The sequence below is a fragment of the Trichomycterus rosablanca genome, chromosome 19 (assembly GCF_030014385.1).
Source record: "Trichomycterus rosablanca isolate fTriRos1 chromosome 19, fTriRos1.hap1, whole genome shotgun sequence".
Classification (NCBI taxonomy): Eukaryota; Metazoa; Chordata; class Actinopteri; order Siluriformes; family Trichomycteridae; genus Trichomycterus; species Trichomycterus rosablanca.
This window is the reverse complement of record NC_086006.1, coordinates 22,968,528-22,979,470: the sequence shown is the minus strand read 5'-3', so window position 1 is coordinate 22,979,470 and position 10,943 is coordinate 22,968,528. Positions and strand designations below refer to the sequence as shown.

The following is a 10,943-nucleotide window of genomic DNA, read 5'->3' as shown; positions in this document are numbered from 1 at the left end:
CAAGGCTCCTTCAAAAATCTTCATAAAGTAAATTTGATTTGTTTTCTTTACAGTTGCTTTATACAGATTAAGACCTTTTTGACATCTCCACTAATATATTCGTGAGAACTTAGTCACTAATGTCGACTGTCAAATGTCTAGCAATATAAATGAATTACAGTGGTACAATAACAATATTAAGTAAACCATTATAAAAGCAGTTCAATAATTACAATAATGGATTCCCAGAGAAATATTGCAAGCGGTCTCGACTTAACTTCTTTTCTTTCATTCTCCGATTTTGAAACCATATTTTTACTTGTCTATCTGTAAGGTTCAGCATTCTGGAGAGCTGCAGCCTTTTCTCTTTGTTGATGTAAACGTTAAAGAAAAACTCTCGCTCCAGCTCTCGAATCTGAAACTTGGAGTATGGACATCTCTTCTTCCTTGTGCGTGGGGCACCTTGAAAACATAAAAAGAACAGTAGAAATTATTGTGCATTGAAAATCTATACATTCAAAACATAGCAATGTAAAGCATGTTTAGTTTGTTATTATTTAGGCTACTAAAACAAACTGTTTTTGTTGAATAAATGTTAATTTATAACTAGCGAATACAATCGTATAAACCTAATTGTAATAAATGATAATAAAAAAGGCAAGTGCTGTTTTCAAATAATAAGTCAATTTACTCGGTTGATTTTGCTGGGTTTTTTTTAACTAACTTTAGATAGATAGATAGATAGATAGATAGATAGATAGATAGATAGATAGATAGATAGATAGATAGATAGATAGATAGATAGATAGATAGATAGATAGATAGATAGATAGATAGATAGATAGATAGATAGATTTTACAGTAATCAAAAATTTGTGTTCTGCACAAGTGATTTTTATTCCCGACAACCCAACAAAAACAGTCCCTTAAAATCCCTTATGCAAGTTCATGATCAAAGTTAGCATTTGTCACAATAGCGCGCTCTTACAATTTCACAGACTCCAGGAAAGCAACGTCTGTATATAACATCCCTTTTTTTCAAAGCGCTTTCCCATCGTAAAAATTCTTTTCGTTGAAGGAAAGAACTTTGTAGGTTATAATAAAATCCTTTGAATGCTTATAAAACCTCACATAAAATCTGACCGACAAAACACCAGGCAAATCCCTTAACCTTTTCCTATTTATAGCTTCGGGTACCTACTCGAGTGGCTGGTTTTGCCGTCCTTTGTGGCTGACGAAGTACACGAACCCGAATTTGTTCGTTCTTCCTCTTCCTCTTCCTCGGCGTCCTTTTCCGGCTCTTCTACCCCTGCAACGGCATTAGTCTGCGGCGATGTGCTAACTAGCTTATTCGGCTCGCTCTTTTGTAAACAATGGTCTGACTGATTGTCTGCGCCACAATACGCCGTTTCAAAAAAGCGATCAAAACCCTGAGGAAGCACGTTATTTTTCCCCACACTCGAATAGAAACCGGCGGATGTGTGGTTAGAGCTAGAATGATGGTGATGGTGGTGGTGACTGTATACGCTTTCGTTTTTCATCAGTATGTCTGTCATGGTGGATGGCGGAAGGCAGTCCCTGTGCACAAGATCCTCTCCCGAGTAGCACGTCGCATAGTTTGTTCTGTGGTGCCACTTGCTCGAGGTATCCAGGCCGTAGGAAACATCTCGTACCGGCTGCACTTGAGACAAATTTGTGGAATAGGGGTATGTTATTTGCCTTGAAGGCCCCTGCGGAAGAAACGAAGAAACGGTAGAAAATTCTGGGACGTAGTAGGTGCAGCTGGGGAGGTAGATGTTGGAGGCACAGCCCGTCCTGTCCCCGAACTCCGATGTCCGGTCTTTACGCGCCTGGGAGCAGAAGTTGCTTAGATTCACAGAGTTAAACATCCTTTTCTCTTTACTCCGTAGCCTACTATACATATATGTTTTGGATTCGAGCTGCAGAAGTAGAAAATTTGGGAAGGAGAGATGACGCGCAATCTGTCTTAGTCGCCCCGTAACACGTGATCGAAAGTAGATATTGTCATATATCAATTTGGAGCAGTTCGATGCGTAGGAGTGGTTCGCCTAGGTGAGCACTGAGAGTTTCAAATAATTATCTGGTAAGACTGCACAGAGGCACGACAAACATGAATAACTAATTTCTATGTTGATGTCTGCGCACTATATGTACATGGAAGAGAACATTTATTTTCTATAAACAAAAAATGTCTTAGTCTTTATGCTAATTAGCAATAGGCTATGATATACTGAGGTAAGACATTTCAATATTCTTACATATTCAAATTATTTTGACCAGATTACTCAAATTACTCAGACCTTATATAATATACGTACGTTCCGTTTTTGTAGGTGATTTGAGCCAAGCTGTGTGTTTAGCTAGCTTTCATTAAACAGTTAGCACAGTCGGCTAGTTTTAACAAAAATCGCATAGACATTGCATAATCAAAATGTTACAGCTCTTACCTGAACAAACGTTCTAGTCTTTCAAACGAGTGTTACAAAGTCTTAACTATTTTGCTTGTACCTTTTTGCTAATAGTTTACATTTATCAAAAGTCTATAAAGTTATACTGTTGACAAGAAGCTGAGTATACATTTTGGAACAGGACAATATCACCTCATAGATCATTACATGTTCCTCTGTAGCCTCTAGAGTTTGCCGATGTCTGTATTGTTGTTGTTTAAATACAATTATATGATATAACGTGTTTTAACATTGTGTGAGATTCATGACTTTATGTCGCACTTTTCCCAAGTAAAAGCAAAATTTAAAAAATGAAATAAACAGCAGTGAAAGAACATTTGTGTTTGGTTATTTTTTTCCTTATACCACATTAGCATTCTAGCATTCTTTATTGACATTAAGCAGTGTGTTGGACTGTTTCATTTAAACACATTATAATAAATTATATTTAAGTACGTGTATTTACACTATTGTCTTTCTTATGTTCAAACAATTTTGAGAACAACATTTACTGTTAATGGTTCAACCGATAAAAAAGCAAGTTACATGCTTTTTCTTTAGCAACAAACCAGTACATTTATGAATAATGTAAATAACGATGTTGCCATTTTTAAAGATGTTTGTTTAAAATCAGCAATTGTTTTTTTCCATATAGCTGAATTTGTGAAAGGTTTGTGGAGGTAATAGTAGAGCGTTAAGAGCATTTTTACGCAGGCAGTAGGTGCTCGCACAAAATGTCTAACCAAGTACAAAAGAAACCAGACGACTGACCAGACACAGCACTTGAATTTGACCACTAGAATTCTCAATCCTGCCACCATAAAAGCGGCTAAAAGCAAGATATACATTTTTCTTTAAAAAAGAAGTGTAGTCACTATTAAACTGTAGGTCAAACTTTGTTTTAATAATGCACACTTCTCATGCTTAATATGTAGATACAAAGTGACTACTAACATTGCCATCAGTGTTTTAAATAAACATTAAAATATTGTGTTCTTTACACATTAAGCTCATCAGTAGCAAGACTGTGAACGAAAACTATTTTAAAATAGCATGCCAATACAAACCTATGGTATGTTATTACAGCTCTTTTTCATGGGTTAATGTATACAAATGCATTCGTTTTAAAGAACTATAAGTCATACATTTAAGCGACATGGCAAAAATGTAAAATTAGTAACCAAGATACAACTTAATAATAATATTTTTACTGCAATATTATTTCAAATAATTGTAACAGCTTAACATTTAACATTTAAATTTTGCTGTGCTAACTTGTATATAAATCTCACATTCGTCACAAAAATCCTTGTACAGACTTAGTATGTTTAAGATAATCAAACATTGTATTGTATAATAAAAGCATTTGTTTAAAAAACCTGTTGGAGTTAAACCCCATTTTTATAAAAAATCTTACAGTATCCCAATACCACAGTAGAACCTCTAAAACTTAAACAAAGACTCTAAACAAGCACAAATACCACGCTAATGGTTAGCCCCTAACTGACACATTGAGTGAGCTAAACTAGGTTTAAAAATGACTAAGTGGCAAGCGGTGTAACAATAATACGTTTCCCGCATGGCCAAGATAAATTTAATTGGATGTAAGCCGGGCTGTTAAACACGTTTGTATGAGCTGTGAGCAGTTTTTAACAAAATGGGTTCTGTCTTTTTTTTTTTGCAACAAGCCCTGCAACGAGTACTTGCAAAGTACGAGTACATGCAAATATGAATATACAGATTTTGGTAGGTTTTGGGACAAACAGAATGTGTTGGTGGATTCATATAACAGTGTAATACTATAAGTTTAGATGTAACTTAACTAACATCAGCTAGTACCTTTTAAAAATAAACTTTATTTCAGAGAATACAGATGTAAAGCTTTTTTTAAAGATTTTTTACTTTTTTCTTTCTTAAAATTATATTTTCATGTCCGTTTTTTGTCAGGAGCATTTCTAACCGTTTTAACCTGTAGCCTAATATCGCACAAATGGCGAACTTTGTTTAAAAGAAACTAACAAAACATTACATTTAAAGTTTAAATTTATTTTGATGAGGCAGAAGGCAAGAAAACTTGTGCAGTTGTTTATGTGTTTGTTCTCGATATTATTTTAACTACATTTAGAATTTTGCAAACCCCGAACAGTTCGGTAGTAGTTGTGGAAACAAACCAACATCCACGCCTTAGGTGTGCAATCAGTGAAAAGACCACTGTCAAGAATTACAAAGATCAAGTCATATCGCAGATTAAGTTCGAAAATCGAAAAGAGTAATTTGAAACGATGTCGTACCAATAAATAAATAAAATAATATTTTAACTAGTTAATAAAGCCACATGCATTCATTTCCTCGTTTGTTATTTAAAATACTTTGTGCTTAAAATATTGCTGGGGCAAGCTCTGTCAATAAATGCCTTAATGACACAGTACCATTTAGTTTTAAACACCAGCTAAAGTCAAATTAAGAAGACATCTGCATGGAGGCAGACTTTTGTGTATTTAAATGTATTACTGCTATTACAGAGGAAATTAGCAAGAAAAAAACCACAGTTTGAGAATAATATTTCAAAGCTCGAGCATTCATAATTGTGTTGCGCCATTGTCTTTTTAGACGTTCTTTTGTGATTTAAGAGAAAGCGTTCTACCAAAGTTTACAAAAATATTTACAAATAATGCTGCATTTTACACATAGCATTTTTAAGTGCAACACTAATCATTGCAGAGATTTAAAACCATCATTATTTTAAGTTTGAAAATCTACGTTTAATATAAACTTTACATTGCCAAGGAAAGCAACAAAACAATCGTACTTTGTGTAGTTAAATGTTCATAAAAACGCAGAATTTTTCGATAATCGTTTTAAAGTATGTTTAGTATTGAGTATGTGGAATACATGTAAGGTGCATACTCTCTTGACCTTTAGTTTCTGCCTTGCTTCCGCCCACAACGAAAGGCTTAAGGCAAATGGGGGTGGGGTCTTTCTGCTGAAGTTGAACGCTAAGTATTTTTTCTTTATTCTTTGAAATAAATACAAAACACATGTCACCCTTAACTAAATCAAATCCTACCTCCATGTTTTCCATGTTTTAATTGAAATCTTATTACAGATCTACACGCGAATTGCACATAAAGCGTAATAACATCGTTCATAACTCACACGTGGTGAGAAAAAATGTGAAAGTGTTTAGAGCAAAATAAATTAGAGCAAAGCAATTATTATTTTAATAATTTAAATCGAAAAGATGGTTTCTATCTTTAAGTATGATGTATCAACAAGACCCAAATTCAGTTAATCTTGACTAAAACACCTTTGTAATGGCCTAAAATGTATTTAAGCAAAGTATTAGTAATTAAAATGAATTGTTCGAGGTTAAGATATTGCATTCTTATGTGCACACGAAGATAAATGTACTATTTTCAATATTTAAATGATATGTAATATTAGAAGAAGAAGAAAGTACAAATGTACGTCACTTCAGTTAATGTTTTTTCAATTAAAGGCTAACCAAATTTATACTTTTGTAAATTAATTTAAAAAAAACCCACCTTTTTAAAAAGCTAATTCGAAACAATGACTATACAAAGACAATCAGCATAATTTCTCTTCATTTGTTTTTCTCTGTGTCATGCACAACAAATTTGGTTTAGCCTAACAGGGTAACCGACAGGCCGATGTCTTGTTTAGACCACAAGACAACACAAGTTCTGTGTGAAGGGCACAGTCTGAGCCGCTAAGACAAACCCTCGTAAAAGCCAAAGCCAGTCTCAAAGTCAAAAGCGCTGTAGCACGTAAAATGTCATTGTTTAGACTGAGGCGCTTGGGCTATAGAAAGCATATGCATGAGTACACGCAAGGTACTTTTACTGTGACTTAAGCTTAAAACTAATCGCCACTTCTTTTTAGTAAAACAACACTAAAAAAAATAAAGGTGTACATCATTCGTACAAGTGAAATATACGTTTTTCCACAGTGCTTTGTTTTAGTCTTTTTTGAAACAATGGCAACCCCTGTGTTGGTGTTTGGTACTTTGTGTGGTAATATATCTAAAAAATTAACGTTTTAGATGATAAATTATAAAGTGTATTTGGCACTTTGTGTAGTAATATATGTAGAAAATTGAACATACTTAAATAAACTTAAAAAAGCTTAGAAAAAGACGTTTTAGATTATCGAAGAACTTCACGTGGAAACCACTGTGTTGACATAATGCATTTGGTACTTTGTGTGGTAATATATGTAGTAATATAGGGTAGTAATTACAAAACTGGATTTTGTGCTAGATTGTTATTGCTTGTCTTATTTTGCTTATCTTTGCAGGTCTAGGAATGTGTTTTAATGGAGAGCATGAGAGAGAGAGAGCGAGAGAGAGAGAGAGAGAGAGAGAGAGAGAGAGAGAGAGAGAGAGAGAGAAATGAAATACGTTAAATTTCGGTTTTCACTAACTCTTTCATTTAATTAATTTTCCTAAGGGAGATAATATTTACTAGGTAGATACCTTTGTTCATGATGTGTGTTGTTAAGTGTCTAAATGCCCTTGGCTGTAGACGTAGAACATTGGTATTAAGATAAAAAGATTCTCTGTAGTGACTGAAGCGTCTGTATGTAAAATACGCACAAAATATTCACAAAATAGGTACAGAATATTTCTATATGCAGTCTTAAAGTTGCTTCTAACGATCAATCAATGCCGCAGTAATTCGATTCAACATGACTTTGAAGTCAAAGACTTTTATTACACATTTAAAATGAAATTGAACCCCAAAACGCATGCGTTGTTGTGTTACATTATTTGACACCGTAAAAGCCGAGCAACAAGTCTACTGAGAAGTATATATACTTTATTGAACAGAAATATTGGCTACGCATTCATTAACACATTCAACAAAATGTAACGTTATATACAGAAAGGTTTTAGGTCTTCACAAGAGGAATGCAACATTAAAAGAAATAACGCGACGAAGATGTCTAAATGCTGTCGACACGTTTTTCACACATTCACACAAAAGTCAAAATTATTCACTATGATTCGAGTTTTAAAGAAAAAGGTAGCACCAATTAAAAAGTATTTGTACTGTGACCTATGTGTCATATAATAATAATAATAATAATAATAATAATAATAATAATAATAATAACGAAACATTAGCTTATTTTAACAATTTCCTTAACCAGTTTTCGTCCACATTAACAACATATTCATATTTTATATTTAAAATGATGTTTTCGAATTATGCATGCGCAATACTGAAACTAAAAACTACTAGGGCAAACTAGAGCCATAGACAACATGCTTCTCCTTTTAATGGCGATTATTTGGTACTAATATGTTGTAAGTTACATTTTAAATTAAACGACTAATTTATTTAAAATATTCGGAGAATATATGGGAACGAGAATATTTACCGCGATCATCTTGCTCTATGTTCTCAAACATATTCTTTACTTTTTAACAACATAATCCATTATAATTGACAATTAATCATGCAACGCTCTCCCAAAAGCATTTTAAAGGCATAATTAACTAGGTCTGAACACTTATGTCTAAACCTGGGTCAAGGGACGTGCAATTATTTAAAAAATATCATTTAGTAGCACAGCAGCAAATTAAAGCTTGTGGTACGAACTTCAGTTTTCACAAGGCTTAGAATGAACACTTTTAACGCCAGTCTTGTATCAGTATAAACACAGTGGGGTTAGTTAAATACCAACAGTGATACCAGTCTTCACAAAGTCTTTTAAGACGTGCCTGAAATTATTTGCAAGAGGCAACGTAGTGTATATATGACGAACGAAATAACGATAAAGCAGGTACCTGCATATAACATCTTAGATTATACATATGTATAGAGAAGTTGGCAAATTGTTTTTTGAATCTTTTAAGCATGTTCAGGTCTGACTTGAAGCCCATGACCGTGAACGTGCCCGAAAACACGTGGCAGTAACCAAGAGAGATTTCGTGCCATTGAGCTTCACCGTTTTGGGCTTTTCTTGGTTGTGAAAATTCAGATATCAAAATAAGTGCGTACATGATGAAAACATAGTTCGTAATAATACAAAATTTCTGATGATTTCTGAGTATTTTTGATTGCTGTTGAATGCAAAAATACCACATTTATATATTTAGTGGCACATTAACTGTTTACAAATAGAACGTAGGTACGTTTTACCAACACCCAGGTAGATAACTAAAAGTTTTTGTAAACTGTAGACTTTTTTACAAAGTAATAAATAGTTTATTTTCTTGTAGCAATATATAACAAAGCATGTTTAATGAGCTATTTAACACAGGCATGTACTATCGCTTTGGTGAAATATCGTACAGCTTATTATCGACGAAATACATTTATTTAGCAATAATTATCGTATTTAAAAACATGGGAAAGTACGCGAAGGTGCGATTTTATTTTAAATCACAAAGATTACTCACATCTTCTACACAACACCAAAATAACCAAGCAGACACCTTAAAGGTCTATGTATTACAAACTTGTATGGCAATAGAGGTTTGTTTGCAAAAAAATTGTCTACTGGCCCTAAATTAATTTCACCATGCCAATGTACCTTGCTTTTCTCCAACGAATTACTTAAGAGGCTGAGCAATTAATACTTTTAGAATAATACTAAGCTGTTCTCACATTACCCACAATGACAGTGGTGTGATGCTACTGCTAATGAAGCACATGTTTTCTTAAAAGAAGGAGAACGCCTGTTCTCTGAGAAGCAGTCTCTTCTTCTTCATCCGCCGATTCTGAAACCAGATCTTAACTTGTTGGTCACTAAGGTTGAGTCGGTCTGACAACTCCCTGCGCCGCTGCCGAGTGATGAACTCATTTAACATGAACTCACCCTCCAGCTCGGCTAGCTGGAGTTTAGAATAGGGCTTTCGTTTCTTGCGGGTCCGGGTGTGCATCGGATACCATGGGGCACCTAGATAAGGCAGAACACGGATCAGGAGCAAGAAACTACACATGACAACATTAAACCATGCAAAGTATTTTTCTTTAGGTTATTTTAGGTTTCAACTTACAGTGTTCACCAGGGCCTTATCTGATAGCTGATTTCACATCAGCATAAATGTATTAGTTAACAAAGAGTGCAATATTCGTACTCAGAAAGCTGTAGTCAATCTACGAGTGCCACACAAAGATTTAAATAAAATATAAATAACACTCAATTACTTTTCTGTTGTAAAACATGTAACATGTTTTTTTCATGCATAACCTTTAGATTTACTGGTCATTAAAATGCTACCTGTAGTTTTAACTCAAATAGTACTTTTTATTTAAATAACAGAAGGCGTTATAAAATCTTGATTCTGTTTAACAATAATAATACTACGGTGTCTAAGAGAAAATTTAACACTGTTAAATGCGAACAGTGACATTATTATTTTCGATTTGCATGGTGTCTTGTTCACAGTGATTGGAAATGACTGAATGCCAGAACACTGGTGAACGCGGAGAATTTTAGGGCAGCCCCTAGTGGCGCTACAGCACCGCGCAACTGTTTCAAAGTCAAATCACCGCATTTGACAGCGTATTTAAAATGACAGCTCCTTACGCAGGTTCAATAGTTAAATGTTGGTGTAGCTGCGATGTACTAATTTCTGTTCTACTTAGTGGAATATATAAACATATATGCAGGAACCCACCTCCTCCAGTAGACAGATTACTCGTGTGATTTCCTTGTGTTATTAGGCTCTGCTGGTCGCTAGTAGAGTTTTTTCCTCCATCGTTGTGCATCGAGGAACAGGAATCTGATTCGAGTGATGGACAGGACGGTGGATTTGGGGTCAGATGTTCTGTGCCATAGTCATACTTGGTGAATGTGCTACTGTTGCTTATTCCACTGTGCACCCTGTTATCTAATACAGTGTTCTCTGTTATTGTCTCATCTCGTTTGAGACTCCCATTGGCGTCAGAGCAGGCTTCTCTGCTGCCGCCATAAAAACACTTTTCCTCCGGTCGGGCTGTTTCACTACAGGATCGGTTGAAAGACGGATTAATAGATACAGAACTACTAAAGTAGGACTGATGATATCCATTGCACGACTCAGATGGATTCCACGGGAGGGAGCACACATTTTCCCTTCTTGGGTAGGAGAGAGACGGTAGCCCCGCCAGCTGCCCCCCTGAGGCTCTAAAATTCGGGAAGTAAAAGGTATCTCCTGTGTGGATGTTTACCAAAGGTCCCACAAACCCAGGATTAAGAAGATTATGCTCGCCCATTTCCGCGGGCCTGACCAACAGCTTCTAGTTTATTGCAATCTGACATTTAACATAGTTAAACATGGAGGTAAAGCTGATTGGTCAGCTCCACGTCACGTGTAGAAGCTTACTCGCGCACCAGAAGGTACCACCCACTTTGGCTGTTTTACACCAAAAATTACCCTACGTGTTACAGTTTTATATGCTTTTAAAATTCTATAAAAGTTCTTATTAAAATGTAATTTTTTTTATTTGTCATTTTCTACATGCTCCAAAGTGTTCCTCTATT

The 10,943-nt window shown here is 34.9% G+C and overlaps 2 protein-coding genes across 2 annotated transcripts; both read right to left on the bottom strand.

Moving 5' to 3' along the window:
• Positions 1 to 208: 208 nt before the first annotated feature.
• hoxc11a (homeobox C11a) lies at positions 209 to 2,008 on the bottom strand. Its single transcript, XM_063015331.1, is given in 3 exon segments — positions 209 to 441; positions 1,181 to 1,981; positions 1,984 to 2,008. Coding segments are annotated over 3 exon segments (1,059 nt in total).
• A 7,116-nt stretch (positions 2,009 to 9,124) lies between these two features.
• On the bottom strand, positions 9,125 to 10,675 carry hoxc12a (homeobox C12a). The gene is made up of 2 exons (XM_063015530.1): positions 10,099 to 10,675; positions 9,125 to 9,374 (listed from the first exon to the last, which is right to left on the bottom strand). Exons 1-2 carry the CDS (start codon positions 10,673 to 10,675, stop codon positions 9,136 to 9,138), a joined length of 816 nt encoding a protein of 271 aa, XP_062871600.1. The 3' UTR covers positions 9,125 to 9,135.
• Positions 10,676 to 10,943: the final 268 nt, after the last annotated feature.